Here is a 22,225-nt window from a genome sequence, read left to right as displayed (position 1 = left end):
GGGCAGGTAGGAACTTGCTCGTGATTGGATGCTGTGGGACGGCGGTTTCTCATTCGTCAGTCTGTGGCTGTGGAGTTTGAATTGGGTGGCGGTTGACTGTAGAGCCGCTCTCCCTCACTGGCATAGCGAGGTCTTACTCAGCCCTTGTCGCGAGACCGGAGGTACGTGCCTGGCGACTTATTCGGGTGGTCCCCGTCCGCCCTCCTCGTCCCTACCCGGTTCCTTGCCTCCCTGCCCGTCTCTGCCGCTCCCCGCAGCCTCCCCCGAGCGCCATGGCTCCTAGGAAGGGCAGTAGTCGGGTGGCCAAGATCAACTCCTTACGGAGGCGGAAGCTCGCCTCCTTTCTGAAAGACTTCGACCGTGAAGGTAAGGGGCCAGGGCGTCGCGGCCTCCTGGGGCGGTCGCGGGATGCTGGCGGGTGGGGACACGAGCTGCACAGATTCACCCGCCCCGTGACCCGTGTCCTGTCGGCTCTGCCCCCCGCAGTGGAAATACGAATCAAGCAAATTGAGTCAGACAGGCAGAACCTCCTCAAGGAGGTGGATAACCTCTACAACATCGAGATCCTGCGGCTCCCCAAGGCGCTGCGCGAGATGAACTGGCTTGACTACTTCGGTAAGAGCTGGAGAGCTTCCCTGGGCGGAGGCCGGGAGCCCCTTGGGGTTAGGTAACACCCTTCAGAAAGGACTCGCTCAGATGTCACCTTTTAATGAGAGCTGACATGACCACTTATGGAAAATTGCAGACCCTTTCACTCTCTGTCTCACTTCCCTAAGTCATGTGTCTCCATCCTTTTCTCTAAAGGCCTAGCTAGCAAATATTTTAGGCTACTTGAGCCGGTGGGAGGGGTCTCTGTCGGACAACTTAGCTCTGCTGTTACAGGTCCAAAACAGCTGTAGTGAATGGGCATGGATGGGCTGTATTCCAATAAAATTTTAGTTATGGATACACTGAAATGTGAATTTCACATAATTTTCACACATCGGGAATTTTATTTTATTTTTTTTGGAACAGAGTCTCACTCTGTCACCCAGGCTGGAGTGCAGTGCAGTGGTGCGATCTTGGCTCACTGCAACCTCCACCTTCTGGATTCAAGTGATTCTCCTGCCTCACCCTCTGGAGTAGCTGGGATTACGGTCTCCTGCCACTATGCCCTGCTGATTTTTGTATTTTCAGTAGAGACGAGGCTTCACCATGTTGGCCAGGCTGGTCTCGCACTACTGACCTCAAGTGATCTGCATGCCTCAGCCTCCCAAAGTGCTGGGATTACAGGAGTCAGCCACTGTGCCCAGCCAGAAAATAGTATTTTAAAAAAATATGTATATTTTACCTAACCCATTTAAAAATGAATGAATAAATGACATGGTTAGTTAACCAGAGCTCAGATGAAAGAATAACCCAAAGCAGCTCCTTATGCAGCTTATGGAAATTGCTAACTTAAAAATGGGCACATCAGGCTGGGCGCAGTGGTTCATGCCTGTAATCCCAGCACTTTGGGAGGCTGAGGCGGGCAGATCACCTGAGGTCAGGAGTTAGAGACCAGCCTGATCAACATGGAGAAACCCTGTCTCGGCCGGGCGTGGTGGCTCAAGCCTGTAATCCCAGCACTTTGGGAGGCCGAGACGGGTGGATCACGAGGTCAGGAGATCGAGACCATCCTGGCTAACGCGGTGAAACCCCGTCTCTACTAAAAAAATACAAAAAACTAGCCGGGCGTGGTGGCGGGTGCCTGTAGTCCCAGCTACTCGGGAGGCTGAGGCAGGAGAAAGGCATAAACCCAGGAGGCGGAGCTTGCAGTGAGCTGAGATCCGGCCACTGCACTCCATCCTGGGCGACAGAGAGAGACTCCATCTCACAAAAAAAAAAAAAAAAAGGAAACCCTGTCTCTACTAAAAATACAAAAAAGTTAGCCGGGTGTGGTGGCGCATGCTTCTAATCCCAGCTATTCAGGAGGCTGAGGCAGGAGAATCGCTTGAACCTGGGAGGTGGAGGTTTCGGTGAGCCAAGAGCCCGCCATTGCACTCCAGCCTGGGCAACAAGAATGAAACTCCATCTCAAAAAAAAAAAAAGGCACATCAGTTTTCCTGGCCAGAGAAAAATCCCAGCCTGCTTCCCCACTCCCTTATTAAATGTCCAGAGAAATGCAGGAGGCTGTACTTTTCTGCTGGGTTGCCTTTTTATGTTTTCCTTATTATTAATTATCCAGCATGTAGTCTCCTTGCTGGATAGAAATGCATGTTCTGTTCACATATTAGACGTTGAATGATCCTTTTGACTTGTCCTTTTATTTATTAATATTAAGCCATTCATTTGCTCATTTCTACAAATACTGAGCATGTGTGAGTCATAGTGCTAGGTGCTAAAGATGCACTGGGGAATAAAACAGACATTGTCTCTGCCTTCAGAAACATACAGGTTAGTAGAAAAGAGCTATTAGAAAAATCCACATACAATTATGTAATTAAAAGTATAGGTACTACAAAGGAGATAGAATAGAGTAGTTGTCAGTGAGCATATTGTGATTTCTATGCCGGATGGGCATTGTACCAAGTGTTTTACATATATTAACTAATTTTTCTTCATAACTAATAATATCCCTATTTTTCTAAATGACAAGATTAAGGCACAGAGAAATTGGATACTTTGCTCAAGGCCTCATAAGCTAGTTAATGGAATAGTCTGTTTGAACCCAGGTATTCTGGTTTCATAGCCTGAGATCTTAACTGTTTTACAAGATACTGTGAGGGTTTCTAGCAGGAGGATCTAACCTAACTTTTTATTCTACATGTAAATCTCACAAAGACCTTTTCATTCAACACACATTTACTGTACTTCTATTGACTGCTAAATTTTTGCCAGAAGCAAAAATTTATCTCTGGAATTCAGTCCAAGGCAAGGATGGACTGTTTAAAAAGCTCTGAGTGGTTACTGGGTATGATGAGGGTGAGCAACTTACTCCACACTTTGCAGCAACCTGCTGAGATAGAAAAATAAGCAGGCTAGGCATAGTGGCTCACACCTGTAATCCCAGCACTTTGGCAGGCCGAGGCAGGTAGATTGCTTGAGCCCGGGAATTTGAGACCAGCCCGGGCAACATAGCAAGACCCTATCTTTAAACTTTAAAAAAATAATTAAAATAAAAACACATTTTTTTTTTAAAGAAAAAAAAGCAGAGGGCAGGGCATGGGGTGGGGGTTCATGCCTGTAATCCTAGCACTTTGGGAGGCCAAGGCAGGAGTATCACTTGAGCCCAGGAGTTCAAGACCAGCCAGGGCAACATAGCAGGAGACCACATCTCTATTTGAAAAAAAAAAAACCTGGACAACTTGGCAAAACCCTATCTCTACAAAAAAATACAAAAATTAGCCAAATGTGGTGGTGCATGCCTGTAGTCCCAGCTACTTGGGAGTCTGAGGGTGGAGGATCAGTTGAGCCCAGGAGACAACCAAGGTGGCGCCACTCCACTCCAGCTTGGGTGACAAAGCAAGACTCTGTCTCAAAAATAAATAAAATTTAAAATATATTTTTTAAAAAGATAAGCAGAATTTTGGGGGTGATGTTTGAGCTGAGTTTTGAAGGATGAGTTAGAAATTTATCAAGTACGGAGGAGAATTTCAGGCAGAGGAAATACAGAGTACCATGGCAACAAGTCCTGAGAGTCAGTGGCACATTTGGGATATAACTTGGAGAAAGAATAGATTAGATGGTGAAGGTCCTTGAATGTTCGACTAAGAGCTGTACCAGTTTTAGAAAGATAAATGGTACTATTAGGCAGATGATTTATTGTTAAAATCTAATAGTAACTACAACATTCTTTTTAAAGCCCTTGGAGGAAACAAACAGGCCCTGGAAGAGGCGGCAACAGTAAGTGACCTGTCCTATTTTCCAGTCAGTGGTTACTTAAGTCTAGTTCAGTCCCCAGATCCAACTAATAGGTGCTTACTGTGGAAGAGGTTTCATAAAGGGACATTATCTGTTTGTGTCAACTGAAAAATTAGAGTTGGGCCAGACACTGTGTACATGAGACCCAGATAGTTCTGAGTCCTACAGAGGGTAGCAGTTCTATTTTTGACCAATTTCTTGCAGTCCTTTGTCCTGAACTCTACAGCAGAAGTAGAAAGCCTCAAGCCCAAGTTCCTTTAAGCGCCTGAGTCATTGCACTATGCACTGACCTGCTAGATGATGAGGCTGTTTCATCATGTTGTACTGTAGAAGCAGTGCTCTTGCTTGGGATGCTCAGTACTCCCCAACCCCTCTCATCTCCTTCCTCCCAGCATCAGTGCCAGGATTGCACCATCCAGTATAGTAGCCACCAGGCATATGTATCTATTTCAGTTAATCACAATTAATAAAATTAAGGAATTCATTTCCTCAGACATACTAGCCACATTTTACGTGTTCGGTAGCTACATGTGACTAGTAGCTACTCCATCAGAGAGCACAGAAATAGAACATTGCTACTCTTGCAGAAAGTTTTATGAGACAGCATTGGGAACTAGTCCATACATGGGCTTCACAGAGTCCCTAGGCACTCTAAAATCATATACAAACAATGCATGTGTGCACGCATTTGTGTATCTTTCTGTCAGTTTATTGTAGCCTTGATCAGATTTACAAAGTAAATCCCAAAATTGACATCTTTTGTTGAGTTGATCAGAATCATTTGGAATCTCAGGGTCTGAAGGAGTCTGACCACCAAGGGTACAATAGCAGATCTCCACCAGCTTCATTCAGAAGGTAAAGGTAATGAGGAGCCAATTATCAATTTGGAAAAAATTGGAGCATTTGGGGATGAATACTATAGGAGAGAGGTAGGGATTACTCACCCCCCTACACACACTGAGCTCTAATGTTTTAAAAGTTAGTTACCTCTGAGATGAATTATGCTTACTAGCTAATGCAGTTCCCTCTTTTTAAATTAGACATACAGAACTGCAAATGAGAACTTCTAATGTCAGATGAGAGAGCCATTGTTACCACACCAAGTTGAGAGAATTCTAGCCTTGACTAATATGATTTAAAACTCAAGAAAGGAATGATAGAAAATCTATAAAAGCTCTTAGTTGGGAAGTGTACTGGGGCTCCCAAGACCACCTCCAAGTTTGGTGATTTGCTATGAGGATTCACGGGGCTGAGCATACAGTCACACCCATGGCAATGATTTATTGCAGTGAAAGAATACAAAGCATAAATCAACAAAGGGGAAAAGTGCTTCCCCTTTGTCAAAGTCCAGAGGAAACCAGGCTTCTAGGAGTCTACTCCCTATGGAGTCACACAGAACATGCTTAATTCAACACATACGAAATGCTGTCTACCAGAAAAGCTGATTAGAGAGTCAGTGCCCAGAGTTTTACCTGGGGGCTGCTCACATAGGCATCCTCTGCCTAGCACATGTCAAAATCCTGGACTTTCAGAGGGAAGTAGGTGTTCAGCATGAGCCGTATTGTTTGCATGAAGTTTAGGCACAATGAGGCATTCTTGCTAAGGAAAAGTGGGAACCTTTCTGAAATCCAAGTTCCCAGACGCCAACCAAGGCCAAGCTTGCAAATAGGCCTTTCTATGTGTATCAGTCTCAGGCCTGCTCTGTTAACTCTCCTGCCCAGTAGATGACCAGTGGCCTGCCACTACTGATGACTCCAAAACATGCCAGTTGTTTCTAGAGATGGCAGAAGGTTGGCAGGAATGCCCCTACCTTCTGTTCCATCAAGCCTGGCAAACATCAGTAATTTATTACAGCACTATTTCTTGCTAAGCCTAAGACAGCCTCAGAATCCTTCTCTGAGTACGTCAAGCAGTCCCTACCAGAAATGAAAGCTGTGCCATTCCAAACCTGTAATGATAATTCTGATATTTACATGTGTTCTATAAGGAAAGGACAGAATCTTGACTGCTCTTTGTAGTGTCCATACTTACTACCATATGAAAGAAAACCTAATTTGAATGGTGACTGGAAGCCTTTTTGAAGGACCCAGGATCATCTTAGAAAACCTTACTGAGACCCTGTAGATTTATAAAAAAAATGGTAAGCCTGACACCCCACCAAGTGTTGTAGAGGATGTAGATCATTAGGAACTTGGATTGTTTGCAAATGGGCTAGACAAGGGTAACCACTTTGGGAAACAATTTGGTGTAATGCGAAGGCTGAATATTTATGTAACCTATAATCCCTGTCATGCCCTATCCAAAGGATAGAGCCAAGGGGAAACTTGGACATGTACCTCAGACACATGTAAGACAGTTCAAGGTAGCAGTGTTTATAATAGGAAACTATTGATGGAAGATGGACAAATCCATTGTGGTATAATCACACAGTGGGATATGATATAGCAATGAAAACAAATTAACTACAACCACAGAGTGGTGAAAACAGCCAAGACTAAACAAAATGCTTAAGTACACACTTGTGAAAAAGCACATCTATGTGTACACACATATACACACATTTGCATGTATCTGTGAGCACATGCACATATACCTGTCGATTAGACAAGTGGAATGATATGGTTACCTCTGGGGAATGACAGGGTTAGGAGACTCATCACCTTTGGGAGAAAGATAAGAAAGTGGAACAAGGAATGAATAAAGAGCCAGAAGCAAGTTATTGGCAATGTTTTAGGTCTTGGGTTGTGTGGTGGGTTTATGGGAGTCTGCTGTATTGTATATTGTATCACTAACATTTAATAGTCTTATGTATCAAATAAGAGTTTTTTTAAAAAAATTTATCTTGAAATATTTTTCCTCATATTTTGGTGGAATAAGCCTGGTGCTTTCTGGCTATGTTTGTCACAGGCTGACCTGGATATCACTGAAATAAACAAACTAACAGCAGAAGCTATTCAGACACCCCTGAAATCTGCCAAAAGTGAGTACCTGTCAAAACTCCTTGTTGAACAGAAAGAACCGAGGCTCAGGTTGCTTGGTTGGCGGCTCAGGCAGGGCCTTGTTGGTAGAGCCTCTTCCCTTTAAAGTCTGGTTCTTAATCTTGTAAATCCAAACATTTGCTTTTGGATGGTGCATTTAGTTAATTTTTTCCCCCCGAACAGCAACTCAAACCAGAAATTTAGTTAACTGTGTGCAGGACTGCTACTAAGCAAACTCAAGAGCCGTGTGTGAGCTAAAGTGAAAGGGAAAAAACTGTGCTGGAAACCAAACATTGTGGCCTGGTTACTTTCCCCTGGGTTAAATAGATGGCAAGATTTAGAGCGGAGTTAAAAGACAGGTAACACCAACTGAGACGCTCCCTGGTGTAATCAGCAAAGTTGAAAGAGAATTGAAAAAGGAATGACTTTCTCTGCATTTAATTCAAAGTTACTCAATTCAGACCAGCTGTGATGGCTCACACCTGTAATTCCAGCACTTTGGGAGGCCAAGCCATGAGGGTTACTTGAGCCCAGGAGTTTAAGACCAGCCTGGGCAATGTCTCTGAAAAAAAAAAAAAAAAAAAAGAAAGAAAGGAAAGGAAAGGAAAAAAAAGAAAAAGTTACTCAATTTCATGATCTATCTGCATAAAATCATCTTACATACATGTCCCGCACTCTGAGAAACACTGTCTTATAGGAAAAGTTGTATGGGAAACCAGGTTGTGACTAGTGAGCAGGGAATCGGATCAGGATGAATTGTGACATGGATTTAATGTCACTGTCATTAAGCTATGATAGTTGGATGCATCCAACTCTTATAACAACATCCTGACCCATGGCCAGGATTTCGAGGCTACACACCAGGGCACCCTCTGCATTGGGCAGGGCAAACTCAATTATTCAGAATGCTGGGCTGTCCCTACAAAGCATCATATGGGGTTTCTTAACACTCTGATTAGTTTCCTTTGTCTAAACCCTCTTTCTTAAAAAGTCTTCCTTATTTTTAGTCCATTTCTTCATTGCAGCTTCAGATTGCATACGTTTATTCCTATAAGAAATGTGAATGCACAAAACTTGATTCTCATCAGAAACACTACCCTGTTGAAACTGTTTCTTACAGCACGAAAGGTAATACAAGTAGATGAAATGATAGTGGAAGAGGAAGAAGAAGAAGAAAATGAACATAAGAATCCTCAAACTTCAAGAGTAAGTGGACACTGAGGTTGGAGGCTGGGGGTTATCACAAGCAAATACAAATGCATAAAATACACTGTTGTACACCAGAGCTCACAGTTCAGTAGAGATGATCCTACTTTACATGGCAATGACAAAAGTGATAATTGGCTGGTGTGCAAAGTGTGTGGAACACAGAAGAGGAAGCTAGCAAGTCTCCCCTACCCCACTAGGACATAGGCAGGCCTTTCAAGGTGAGTGAGAGTCTACTACTAGCTGGAGAAGAAAGGAAAGAGGAACAGTATTCAGGATAAATGGGGGAGGGGGGAAACTGGAGATGAAGAAACCAGTTGGAAGCCTATGAATTCTTGAACTGATATGCTGACACTATAAAATGAAGGGAAGATTTTGAGGTAGGTTTTAGAAAGAAGTGGCATGGTTGGTGGAGAAAAGGAGGAATCAGAGACAACTGCATGGTTTCTAGCTAAGGCAACTGCCATCCAGTGAAGCGTGGGATCCAGGCAGCAGAGGTGCTGGACTGGGGGTAAGGGGAGCACATGTCAATTGCATGACATGTTGACTATTCATTACTTTTCCAGGACATCTAGGCTAGACAGAAATTTCAGCCTGGAGCTCAGGGAGAAGAGGGAGATCGAGAGATTCACTGCCTCCCAGGTCTTAAGGTGTTTGTCCCAGTGTGGGAGTGGAGATGGTTGTGCCGGGAGAGCAGGAAGGGAGGGAGTCTGAGAGTGGACACTAGAGGGATGGTAGAGAGAGGAGCTCCTAAGGCAGACTGCCAAGGAAGCTAGAGAAGCAGGAAAGACGGATCCATCACGGAAGACAAGGGAGGAGAGAATATATGGAAGATAAGGAGTGATTCTTACCAGGGACCTCCCAGGCCCCAGGAAGGGAGCACTGCAGGGTTTGCCTTTGATTGGGCACCTGGGATGCCCTGAGTGACCTTCACAGCAGCCCTTTATGTAAAGTAGTGGGGTACAAGCCAGGCTGCAATCAATTCAAAAGAGATGTACCTTTAATCTTGGCCAAAATCCTCTATTTTGAAAACCGAGCCAGTAGAAGTCCTTATTCAATTAGTTATGTTCTGAACTTTTTAAGTCATTGTATTCTGAGATACACCTTATTATATTTAGTATTAACTATCCAAAGCTTGTTCTTAACCATTTAAAAAAAAAAAAAAAAACCTCCTTACCCTCCTTACCTTTCCTCTTTGCTGGGTGTTTTGTAACCTTAGTCTCGTTTGATTGTGACTGCAGGTCAAAAGGTGTCCTCCATCCAAGAAGAGAACTCAGTCCATACAAGGAAAAGGCAAAAGGAAAAGGTAGTGGATTTTCTAAAGTTGTGGTGTTTTGGGTTTTATTGGAGAGCCATATATATCATGGCAGAAAGTGAGGGGCAGTGAAAAAAGCTCTGGTGGCTAGTGTTTGAATGCAGCTTAAAATCACTGAATCCTTGAGTGTCCGAGCTGGAGGGGTCTCTAGAAATGGCCTAAACCAAAACCATCTCCAGTACTTTAATGTACATTCTCTATCCTTCCCCACTTTTTTTTTTGAGACGGAGTTTTACTCTCGTTGGCCAGGCTTGAGTGCAATGGCGCAATCTTGGCTCACTGCAACCTCTGCCTTGAGGGTTCAAATGATTCTCCTGCCTTAGCCTCCCGAGTAGCTGGGATAGTAGGCACGCGCCACCACACCCGCCTAGTTTTGTATTTTTAGTAGAAACGGGATTTCTCCATGTTGGTCAGGCTGGTCTCAAACTCCCGACCTCAGATGATCCGCCCACCTCGGCCCCCATTTTTTTTTAAGTATAGCAAGAACTGCCTGTTATGTTTCAGTTCTTAATAGCCCATGTGTAGAGCTACCCCATAGTTTGTCATAGAGTGACTGTCACTTACTTATAATTGGTTTCTTAAAATGTTTTGTCCAGTCCTGCAAAGTGAAGAACCTCTATGGGCTTGAGTTGATTATGCTGGACTCTACCATAAGCCATGTGGGGGAAGGTAAAGCAGCTTAGGAGAGTAGTCACCGGGATGCATGTCTGTGGAGGAACGAATGCATTTCTCTTGAGCAGTGCAGCAGCTGCATGGCACGAGGACAGAATTCCAGCTGGGGGAGCCTTCACATGAAGAGGCTGTTTCCTTGATTAAAAAGTCAGATTCTGAGGCCAGGCGCGGTGGCTCACGCCTGTAATCCCAGCACTTCGGGAGGCCAAGGTGGGTGAATCACTTGAGGTCAGGAGTTTGAGACCCACCTGGCCAACATGGTGAAACCCTCTCTCTACTAAAAATACAAAAATTAGCTGGGGCCGGGTGTGGTGGCTCAAGCCTGTAGTCCCAGCACTTTGGGAGGCTGAGACAGGCGGATCACGAGGTCAGGAGATCGAGACCATCCTGGCTAACACGGTGAAACCCCGTCTCTACTAAAAAATACAAAAAACTAGCCGGGCGAGGTGGCGGGCGCCTGTAGTCCCAGCTACTTGGGAGGCTAAGGCAGGAGAATGGCATAAACCCGGGAGGCGAAGCTTGTAGTGAGCTGAGATCCAGCCACTGCACTCCAACCTGGGCGACAGATCGTCTCAAAAAAGAAAAAGAAAAATTAGCTGGGTGTGGTGGTGCATGCCTATAGTCCCAGCTACTCGGGAGGCTGAGGCAGGAGAATCACTTGAACCCGGGAGGCAGAGGTTGCAGTGAGCCAAGATTGCACCATTGCACGCCAGCATGGGCAACAGAGCAAGACTCCATCTCAAAAAAAAAAAAAAGTCGGATTCTGGAGACAGGCTGCTTCGGTTCAAAGTTTTGGCTCCATCCTAATTGGATATGTGATCTTGGGCAAGTTTTTAAAACTCGATGCACCTGAGTTTCTGCATCTGTGTATGAGGATGGCAGCAGTGCTGGCCTCCCATGTTGTTAGAAGGGTCATGTAAGTCGATGTGCGCGAGGCGCCCGGAGCAGTATCTCACAGTCAGTTCTCCACGTGTCACTCCTGTGCTGCTGCCTTCGTGGAACTTGAGAGTTGGCATACCTGATGGCCATTTCTTACCTGTAGGTCAAGCCGTGCTAACACTGTTACCCCAGCCGTGGGCCGATTGGAGATGTCCATGGTCAAACCAACTCCAGGCCTGACACCCAGGTTTGACTCAAGGTGAGTATTGAGGGGAACACTTGGATTTGATGGGATTCCAACATTGAGCACTACCCAGAGAAGGAGTGTCTAAGAAAATACTCCTAGGCCAGGCACGATAGCTCATGTTGTAATCCCAGCACTTTGAGAGGTCAAGGTGGGCAGATCACTTGAGGTCAGGAGTTCAAGACCAGCCTGGCCAAGATGACGAAACCCCACGTCTACTAAAAATATGAAAATTAGTCAGGCATGGTGGTGTACCTGTAATCCCAGCTACTTGGGAAGCTGAAACAGGAGAATTGCTTGAATCCAGGATGTGGAGGTTGCAGTGAGCTAAGATCACACCACTGCACTCCAGCTTGGGCAACAGAGTGAGACTCTGTCTTAAGAAAATAAAAGAAAATAGTCCCAAGTCCTTGGCCTGGGGTGCCTTGTCAGAGGACAGTGGCCAGCTGGGTTTCCTGGTGTATGCCTCTCCCTTAAGTGTAGTTTCACCCATCTTCAGTGGCAAAATGATTCTTTAATGGGAGGGAGGTGAATATTCTGCCTGGGATGACTAGGAGGCCTCTAAGTGACGTTTTTGGCCTTTTCTGATTCAAATCAGAAGGTTTTTATTTTATTTTTAAAATATATATTTATTTTGAGGCAGGGTCTCTCCCTAATGCCCAGGCTGGAGAGCTGTGGCACAATCACGGCTCACTGCAACCTTGACTTCCCAGGCTCAGGTGATTCTCCCACCTTAGCCTCCCAAGCATGCCACTGTGCCCGGCTAAGTTTTTGGGTTTTTTGTAGAGATGGGGTTTTGCCAGGTTGCCCAGGCTGGTCTCGAACTCCTGGGCTCGAGCGATCCGCCCACCTCGGCCTCCCAATGTGCTGGGATTACAAGCACGAGCCATCACACTGGGCCTCAAATCAGTTTTTTAAAGATAAATAGGCACTCTTCCGCACTCTTGGTAGAAGTAAAACTTGATACTGCTTTTTTGGAGGCTGGCATAAGCAAGGATATTGTTGCAGCATAAGTTAATACCTTCCAAAGAATCTAGTAGACTAAATAGGAGATGCTGTATAGCTATTAAAAAAGACTGGATCTGTGTGTGCTGATAGGGAAAGAGCGCCGTGATCACAGAGCATCTCCGAGCAGGTTGCTGAACATTGTGCTGTGTGATCCCATTTGGTTTTATATACATAGAAAGTTTCTGGAAGGACAGATAAGGAACTCAGAGTGGTTACCCCTGGGGAGGAGAGCAAGAAGTAGTTATCTCTAGTATGGGGGAAGTGTGGAAGATTTATTTTCTACTTTTAATTGCCACTTTTTTTTTTTTTTTGAGACGGAGTCTCGCTCTGTCACCCAGGCTGGAGTGCAGTGGTGCGATCTCGGCTTACTGCAACCTCCACCTCTCAGGTTCAAGTGATTCTCCTGCCTCAGCCTCCTGAGTAGCTGAGATTACAGACGCATGCCACCACGCCCGGCTAATTTTTGTATTTTTAGTAGAGACAGGATTTTGCCATGTTGGCCAGGCTGGTCTCGAACTCCTGACCCCAGGTGATCTACCTGCCTCGGCCTCCCAAAGTGCTGGGATTACAGGTGTGAGCCACTGCACTCAGCCAATTCTCACTTTTCTTTACAGTTTGTTTTTTCACATGAGTATGTAACAAAAGGCATTTAGAGAAAACTAGGTAGCAGTATTTTAACTGTCTTGAGAAATTAGTATAAGGATGTAATCTCTAAATCATCCTCCTTTGCCTCTGAAAAATTCCTCTTGATGGAAGCAGCCATGCCTGGAAACAGTTAACCAGCTTATTTCTGGCTTTGTAGATGGATGGATGACTGGCACCCATATGGAGCTTTGGACCTAAACTTTATGTGGATAAGAGTTGGCTGTTTGCAAGATGTATGTTCAATAATTACAACCTTCTTTCTCCAGCTGTGTTTAGTCATTACTGCTTTAAAACAGTTTTTTTTTCTAAATTTAGAACATGCTTTCTTAGGAATGTGTGACTTGAAAACTGCAGCTTGAGACCAGAGTGAGGTTAAAATGACCTATAGAGTCTGGTGTCATCCAATTGCCAAGCTATCTTAACAGAGATTTTCCCATTCTAGGGTCTTCAAGACCCCTGGCCTGCGTACTCCAGCAGCAGGAGAGCGGATTTACAACATCTCAGGGAATGGCAGCCCTCTTGCTGACAGCAAAGAGATCTTCCTCACTGTGCCAGTGGGCGGCGGAGAGGTGAAGTATTTCCAAGGGAAGCCAGGCCATAGTGTGCCGCTTAGTCAAGCATTTCTTTTCCCTGGGCCCTCACCCACACTTCACCCTCAGAGTCCTTTCAGGGCGTGGGTCCTGATCTCCACACTTCTGCAGGACTCAGAACCCAGTTTTCTCTCCCAGGTTAGAGGCCCAGACTGCAAAGATCGTTGCTCAGCTCTGGGTTCTATCTGTTTTTCTGGGGTTTTTTTTTGTTTTTGTTTTGTTTTATTTTGTTTTTGTTCTTGTTTTTTTGAGATGGAGTCTCACTCTGTCGCCAGACCAGAGTGCAGTGGTGCAATCTCGGCTCACTGCAACCTCCACCTCCTGGGTTAAAGCGATTCTCCTGCCTCAGCCTCCCAAGTAGCTGTTACTACAGGCACACGCCACCATGCCCAGCTAATTTTTGTATTTTTGGTAGAGATGGAGTTTCACCACGTTGGACAGGATGGTCTCGATCGCTTGACCTCGTGATCCGCCCTCCTTGGCCTCCCAAAGTGCTGGGATTACAGGCATGAGCCACCGCGCCCGGCCTTTTTTTTCTTTTTTTTTGAGACAGAGTCTCCCTCTGTCACCCAGCCTGGAGTGCAGTGACACGACTTTGGCTCACTGCAACCTCCGCCTCCCAGGTTCAAGTGATTCTCCTGCCTCAGCCTCCTGAGTAGCTGGGACTACAGGCACACGCCACCACACCCGGCTAATTTTTGTATTTTTAGTAGAGATGGTGTTTCACCATATTGGTCAAGCTGGTCTCGAATTCCTGACCTCAGGTGATCCACCCACCACGGACTCCTAAAGTACTGGGATTACAGGTACAAGCCACCACGCCAGCCTCCATCTGTTCATCAACTAACATTTGCCCACCCGATTGTCACAGGCCCAAGAAGTAGACATGGGGCCTGCCCTTGAGAAGCAGCTCAGTGGTCAAGATGGGTTTGCAATCATGGTATCTGTGATATGTGCAATAATAGACATGTTAAAGGGTGGTGCAGAGGAGGGCACCACCGAGGTATGTGCTTAGTCTAGAACCGGGAGCATGAGCTGTGCCTTCAGCTTTGTATAACTTTAAGGGATTCTGAAACAGGCTAAGCTTAGTGTCTCTGGCTTCATGGAGCGAGCTGCTGACCTCAGCCCTTGTGAGGGGAGGACGGTTTGTTTCAGACATACTCTGCACGGCATTTCTTAGATAATGTACATGCCTTTTGTGCCCAGGTAATCCAGCCTCCTCCCCAGTGATAGCGCTAATGAAGTCATTGTCTCCTTAGGGCTCATATACTTCCTGCCTGTCTTGCCACTTCTCCATCCCAGCCATTCCCCACCACTAAGTGCAGGATATCAGGGGGATCCTTTAGGGCACACTGCTGGATGGGAGTTCCTGCCCTAAGGGCCATGGCCAGTTTAACCCACTCCCGTCTCTATACAGAGCCTGCGATTACTGGCCAGTGACTTGCAGAGGCACAATATTGCCCAGCTGGATCCAGAGGCCTTGGGAAACATTAAGAAGCTCTCCGTAAGTCTCATATTCGTCTCTACACATAGGATGCCTCCAGTAGCTTTCTTGGGCTACCTTTGTTTAGGATTGTCTTTTGGGCCTGGGCTAATACTTTCTACTTATATTTGTGTTGTCTTTCTTCCCCCAAGAGAGTTTGACACTTACCCTACTTAGATAGCAGCAATTCTGTTCCTCAACTGATGTTGAGTTTTGTTCAATCCCAGGGTGCCTGCCACAGAAGTTCCACTGCAAAATCAAAATTCTGCCTCATTCAGGCAGTTAGTGCTAGGGTTATGTTAGGTCACTATTGGCCACCAGGAACTGAAACCTAGAATAACTCAAGAATGAGGGTCGGAGCTTGTTATCAGGAATCTTACAGAATCGAAGAGCGAGCTGAATGGCCAAGCCTCTGGAGTGGTGGGGCCATCAGCTGAGGCCTGTGTGCTCATTTCTCTCGCACATCTTCATTCCTCCCTCTCAGCAGATAACCTTCTCCACAGGCTCCAGGTTCTGTGCTTACTTAACATTGTTTTGCATGTGACTTTGAGTAACCACACCTCCAACCCTAACTTTATTGCTCCATTTCTCAACTGTTCAATTTCTTGTCTTGGTTTAAATTCTCAAGAGGGCCAGGCACAGTGGCGCACACCTGTAATTCCTGCAGTTCAGGAGGCTCAGGTGAGAGAAATTGTTTGCGCCCATGAGTACAAGGCTGCAGTGACCCATGATCGTGCTGCTGCACTCCAGCCTGGGTGACAGAGAAAGACTTCAGCTCTAAAAGTAAAGTAAATTATCAATAGAAAGAATTTAATTGGCTCAGCCAGGGATGAACCTCCTTGGTCCAGTCAGCCATCATCTTGGGTGGTGGATGGAGCACTTAGTGTAAACATGGCAACCTTACCCTCACCCTTCTATGGGGTCTGAAGGGTACATCCAAGGAAGGAGACAAGGTGGGGCTGGTTTCCCAAACCTGTCTTTCTGAACATAGGCCCAGTGCTGAGATCCCACACACACCTAGCCACCCAAATCTTGTGACTGTCATCCTCTAGCTAGACCTATTGCAATGTTCTTCTCAAATAATCTCCTATGATACCTTTACTGTCTCACTTGAGTTGTTATTTTACTCCCTTGTTCGGATGAGAAACAGGTTCAAAAAGGTGAATTCATGTGTGATACAGATAGAGAACGGAGGAGCTGAGGCTCAGTCAGACCTGTGCTCAGGCTGACTGTGGGAGGCCAAGGGGCAAGCCTGCCAAATGACATCTTCTACAATGACCTCTCTCCTTTTCTTTCTAGAACCGTCTCGCCCAAATCTGCAGCAGCATACGGACCCACAAATGAGATGCCAAAGTTGACAGGATGGACTTTTAATGGGCACTTCTGGGACCCTGAAGAGACTTCTTCCCTTCAGGCTTATTGTTTGAGTGTGAAGTTCCAGAGCAAGGAGCCGTGTTCCTCTAGGGGAATTCAGGAATTCAGACATGCTGTTCCCACACCAGTTAGGTAGAGCTGTCTGTTCACCCTCCCATCCCAGCTGACCCCAGTCACTGCTTGCTGGGGCCATGCCATAGAAGCTTCCCATCAGTCTCCCAGCTGAACCCTCCCTGCCCTCTGAGCTGCTGCCTTCTGCCTCCTGCAACTCGACATCCTCTTCGCCCTGCCCTGCCTGCAGTTGAGGGGGCGCAGAAGAACCCTGTGTTCTCAGGAAGACTGCGTCCACCACTCCTACCCAGAGAACCTCTGCATCTGGTATTTCTGCTCTCTGTGCTTGAGACTGGGAGGTTTAGGCTGAGATAAGTGAGCTCTGGGTCATGAGAGGGTCAGTCCCGAAGGTAGGGAACTGTACAGATCAGCAGAGTAGGATAGTTGTCAGCAGGGACCTCGGTAGGGAACATGCCCATCTCCCCTCTGGCACTCATCACATCTCCCCTACCAGCCCTCCTCCTCCTCCTGTGGGAGGTGCTAAATGGGACTTTGGGATCTTTCACCTGCTGTGCCCAGTAGTTCTGAAGCCTGCTTGTGGAACAGTGTTTTATGTTTATCCCTGTTTACTGAAGACCAAATACTGGTTTGGAGGCAACTTCCATGTCTTGCTCTTCTACCTCCCTAGTTAGTGGAAATTTGGATAAGGGAATTGTAGGGCTTAGATTCTGGGGGTTTTATGTCACTGGCCACAGAATAACTGTCTCTAAGCTATCCATGGTCCAGTGGTCGCTGCCAAGTCAGTAGACTTCAGAGAGCACTTCTCTACTATGGGGCTTATGGGGACAGGGGGCAGGTGTGACTTGCTTGGTGGCCTCATTCCATGTGTGCCTGTGCCTGGGGCATGGACTTTGTTTAACAGCCAGCAGTGAGGTCCTCTTCTCCAGCCAGCCTCTCTGCCCTGGAGAATCATGAGCTGTGTTCTAAGAATTTGAGAACTAGAGTCTTCACCCCCAGGCTTGAGGGCACATGACTTTCTCATGTAGGGCTCTTTGTGGTATCTGTTGTTTTGCAACATGACCATTTTAGTAAAACAGTCCTATTCAAGTTGTATTCTTTTAAGTTCTTTTATTCTCCTTTCCCTGAGATTTTTGTATATATTGTTTTGAGTAATGGTATCTTTGAGCTGATTGTTGTAATCAGAGCTGGTACCTACTTTCAATAAATTCTGGTTTTGTGTTTTCTTTTGTAATCACTATTCATCCTGCCTGTCCTCTCTAAGCTGTGCTCCGTGGACTAGGGAGGCAGCAATTGTTGTGGGGGTCTTTGCACATCTGCTTTTCTCAGAAGATATGAAAACCTTTGCTTCGGGGCCGGGCGCGGTGGCTCAGGCCTGTAATCCCAGCACTTTGGGAGGCCGAGATGGGCGGATCACGAGGTCAGGAGATCGAGACCATCCTGACTAACACGGTGAAACCCCGTCTCTACTAAAAGTACAAAAATTAGCCGGGCACGGTGGCGAGCGCCTGTAGTCCCAGCCACACGGGAGGCTGAGGCAGGAGAATGGCATGAACCCGGGAGGCGGAGCTTGCAGTGAGTGGAGATCCGGCCACTGCACTCCAGCCTGGGAGACAGAGCGAGACTCCGTCTCAAAAAAAAAAAAAAAAAAAAAAACCTTTGCTTCGGACAGAATCATTCTGGTATCTGAAAAAGGGGCTTACTACAAGATCCAGAGCATCAGTACCTTCAACCCCCATCAGAGCACCCCCAGCACTTTCATTCCATGAGCTAGAAATTTGTATCTGGGAGGACAACGCCTAGGGTCTCTATAATTTGTAGTGGACTTTTGTTGACCAGGAACAAAACGGGGCAAGAGTAATTGGGTGATCATGAGTCTTACTTCCCAAAGTTTCTGAGGCCCTGGCAGATCTGCCTTCCCAGAACTCTCTAGGCTGAAAATGATCAACCTAGAGCTAATGATGCAAGAGAAGACAACCTGGGGGCATACTTAGCCAGGTCATTGGGCATTAACAATTTATAGACTAGGAGCCTTCTGGTAGTGCCAGCATTTGGAAGAAGGGTTACTCAGTGCAAATAAGCAACCTAGACTATAGGTCATCAGGCCTAAAGAGCCTGATACCAAGGAAACACTTAGGATCCAACATGCTTTACCCAGAACCAGGCTCGTCCCATTTCAGTCTGCACCACTGCCTAAATCACCTCATAGGAAATGCACGTTATGCAGCAGGTGCCTGATTAATGCCTGGGACTGAGACATGACAGTTCTTCATTTCATATAAGGGGCTGGCTTGGAAAGTAAAGAGTTCCCCATCCCAGGATTGATTGATTGATTGATTGATTGATCAACTTTTGAGACAGCGTTTCACTCTTGTTGCCCAGGCTGGAGGGCAGTGGTGTGATCTCGGCTCACTGCAACCTCCACCTCTCAGGTTCAAGCAATTCTCCTGCCTCAGCCTTGCAAGTAGCTGGGATTACAGGTGCACACCACCACGCCTGGCTAAGTTTTGTACTTTTAGTGGAGACAGGGTTTCGCCATGTTGGCCAGGCTGGTCTCCTGACAGGTGATCCACCCACCTCTGCCTCCCAAAGTGCTGGGATTACAGTTATGAGCCACCGTGCCCAGCTACATTCCAGGATTTTAAAAAAAAATTTGTTTTTTTATCATTTGGTATCTTTTGTTGATTTGATAGATTTTGCAGAACTTATGTCCCTACCATCCCAGGATTTTTAAGTACAGGCTGAACTATGTCACAGGGCTGGGACAAAGACAACCTAAATCTCACTGCCAGCCCCAAGGCATACTTTCACACTCAGGTTGGGTTTGGGTTTTGTTTTGTTTTGTTTTTTTCCCAAATTAGTTGCTGACCATTTAAATATGGGGCGATTACACAAAGATTGCTAACCTCTGAAAATAAGATCTGACAGCACGGGTCAACAGTTGGCTAGAGCTCAGTAGCAGCTTTCCTTGGCCCACAGAGAATCCTCTTCCAGTTCAAAGCAATCCTGATGAGATTACTTCTTCCCTTGATGTTACCTGCCTCATCTCTGTAGGCAATTGAGTTTTTACTGTCTGCTGTGGAGAGAAAGCATAGAAAAGTAGGGCTGCCCCAGGTTGAAGGGAGAATGGAGGCCTGGAGTCCCTCCCTAGGGCCCCTGAGGCAGTTTTAAGGAACCCCAGAGGTCCAGTCAACAGTAAGTTCATTCTTTGTCCTACAGGGCCCCTGTTATTTCCAAAAGCCCCACTTGGGGCTTCCTATTGAGAGGATTACAAATGTATTATCTTGTGAAGAGTTAGATTACATTACTCACGAGTTAGCTCGTGTGTGTGTGACAGGACATCACCTAAGCATTTCTCCAAAGCATCAGATATGGCTTTTACCAGGAGGAATATCCCCGGCCCCACCCAGATAATGAGTTCACATACCACTGCAGGGCTTAGCTCCACGATATATCCCCAGACCTCTGAAAAACAAAGCATGTCTCAGTGCCTACCTGTGTACACACTCTGGTGGATCTGTTTTCTAATTTTACACAGTATCATAGCTGTTGACCCCTACCTAAAATTCAGCATGCCATATGTACTCAAAACTTTCATAGTAGGTATAATTCCTGTGGCTTCAGAAATGGAAGGACTGAGAGACACTCGAGAGAGGATTCAATCAGAATTGGGGGCTACACTGGGCTCCCTGCTAAAGGGGAGTCTGGAGTCCAATTTGCTTTGCCTAAGGTGTCATCTCCCTTTGCGGGATTAAACATCTGCTCAGCCCTGTATCATCCCAGCCTGCATCACCCCACCTGTCAAACAAGCCTCCGCCATCCCCTCCCTGCCAGCTGTAACCTGCACTTCTTGCCTTCTATGCTTTGCCATCATCCTTCCCTCAGCTGATATTAGGATCTGCATGGTTCATCTTTCCTGATCCTTGGGTAGTGGATATGGTGGAGGACAAACATACCCTTGGCACCAAGATACCAGGAAGAACGCAGCTCCATCTGCGAATTGTCAGTACCCACAAGCACACATATGTCACAATATGCTAAGAACCATCAGGATGGAGACAGTTGACCATCTTCAAGGATACACCCTTCCAATCAAACGCCAAGGTGTGACCTGGCAAACCTCCTCCTCTTGACCCTTCATAAGTCTCCAGGTGAGGGTCAAGAAGGAGTGCTGGCCGGGCACAGTGGCTCATGTCTGTAATCCTAGCACTTTGGAGGGCTGAGGTGGAAGGATCACCTGAGGTCAGGGGTTCGGGACCAGTCTGGCCAAAACAGCAAAACCCCATCTCTACTAAAAATACAAAAATTAGCCAGGTGTGGTGGCGCATGCCTATAATCCCAGTCACTTACTGAGGCAAGAGAATCGCTTGAGCCCACGAGGCAGAGGTTACAGTGAGCCGAGATCATGCCACTGCATTCCGGCCTGGGTGACAGAGCAAGTCTTGTGTCTCAAAAAAAAAAAAAAAAAAAAAAAGGAGTGCTGTGGGCTGGGTGGAGGAAGGAGAAGGGGCCCAGGGGAAGCCTAAGTGAAAGGGAAGGGAAGGTGTTGCAATGGGGAAACAAGTCTGGTTTAGATTTTTTCATTTTCCTCTTACACTTCCACAAGCAGTCTTGATCAAACACATTTCTTGGACCTAGGCTTGAGATACCCACAATCTGATCCCAAGACGCTGACAGGCAACATGAGGTCATTCATGAACCCAACCAACTTCTGGCTTCTGTTGCCCCAAGATCCCAAGGAGCTCAACTAGTAAACTGGGGTGGGAAATATCCTGCGAATAGCAGGATTTTTTCAAGATGCTGGCAGACCGTTCCATTTCAATGGCAAAGGGTACAAAGAGATTTAAAGAGAGCTGCAGGTGGTGCAGTGTGAGTTTTACTCACTTCCTGAGCAACGGGGTGGAGGTAATGCTAGGAACTGAGACACCCTCCTGTAAGGTCCAGAACACAGGCATTGGCTACCAAAGGCAGCGAACACACTACCCACTTTCCCCCGGGAGCCTGCTCATACCTCCTCGGGAACAAAGCCAGGCAGAGCCCTTCCTTCCCTGAGCCCCCAAACACCTAGAATTCATCCTTATTGCCATGGCTTTTTACTTAACATGGGTATTTTTTTACTTAACTGACTCGTCCATTGGGCATTGAGGCCTTAAGCTGCCAGAGCCAGCCATCTTGCAGGTGCCTGGTCCATGCACAGTGAATGGGCAAATACCTTATCAAGCCAGATCAGCAGGCCCACTGCCTAGAGAAGTTCCATTCCTGACCACATGCTGTATGTCTACCTGGTGCCTCACACCAGCTAGGTAATAGTAATAATAATAGTAACCCTAATAACAAGTGGGCACTTCCTGTGTTCTGTGTGCCAGGCACCGTGTTAATGCTGGGGTCCTGCATTCCCTGGCTGCGTGCCTCTCCTGGGGATGACTTCAGTGGAGCAATGCTGCTAACATCTCTAACCCACTCCTCATTCATTCCTCCCCACCAGAGGGTGGCTTCTCAAGTGGAATTGAGGGACAGCAGGAACAACCTGCTTGACTCAGTGCCATCTGGCTTCTCCTGCAGATCTGCTTGCCCACAAGAAAGGTGCACCCCGCTCTGCTCCCATCGTGCAGGCAGGAGCTGAGGGGGCAGCTCTGCCCCTGCAGTGGGTGTCTGCCCCACCCGGCTCAGCCTGGGACTGGGTGGGTCTAGTTCAGGGGAATGATGGGAAACACACTTTGTCCCTGATGCACAGCATCTCATTCATTGAAGACGTACGTGTTAACATCTCTGAAACTGGGATGCATGTTCCGGTTGGATGGCACAACACAGTTGACTGTGATGTTTCTTTCTTGGTAGGACATGTTACACTCAATGGAATCTTAGAGTCAAAGAAACTTG

At 46.6% G+C, this 22,225-nt stretch overlaps 1 protein-coding gene across 1 annotated transcript; it reads left to right on the top strand.

The window, feature by feature from the left end:
• Nucleotides 1-54: 54 nt before the first annotated feature.
• On the top strand, nt 55-17,570 carry CDCA8 (cell division cycle associated 8). The gene is made up of 10 exons (XM_007979361.3): nt 55-366; nt 487-615; nt 3,824-3,864; nt 6,790-6,862; nt 7,981-8,066; nt 9,308-9,372; nt 11,096-11,191; nt 13,272-13,398; nt 14,837-14,923; nt 16,202-17,570. Exons 1-10 carry the CDS (start codon nt 273-275, stop codon nt 16,244-16,246), a joined length of 843 nt encoding a protein of 280 aa, XP_007977552.1. The 5' UTR covers nt 55-272; the 3' UTR covers nt 16,247-17,570.
• The last annotated feature ends 4,655 nt before the right edge of the window (nt 17,571-22,225 follow it).

This window comes from Chlorocebus sabaeus, chromosome 20 (assembly GCF_047675955.1).
Source record: "Chlorocebus sabaeus isolate Y175 chromosome 20, mChlSab1.0.hap1, whole genome shotgun sequence".
Lineage (NCBI taxonomy): Eukaryota > Metazoa > Chordata > Mammalia > Primates > Cercopithecidae > Chlorocebus > Chlorocebus sabaeus.
The sequence above is the reverse complement of the archived record's forward strand: the minus strand, read 5'-3'. Positions and strand labels throughout refer to the sequence as shown.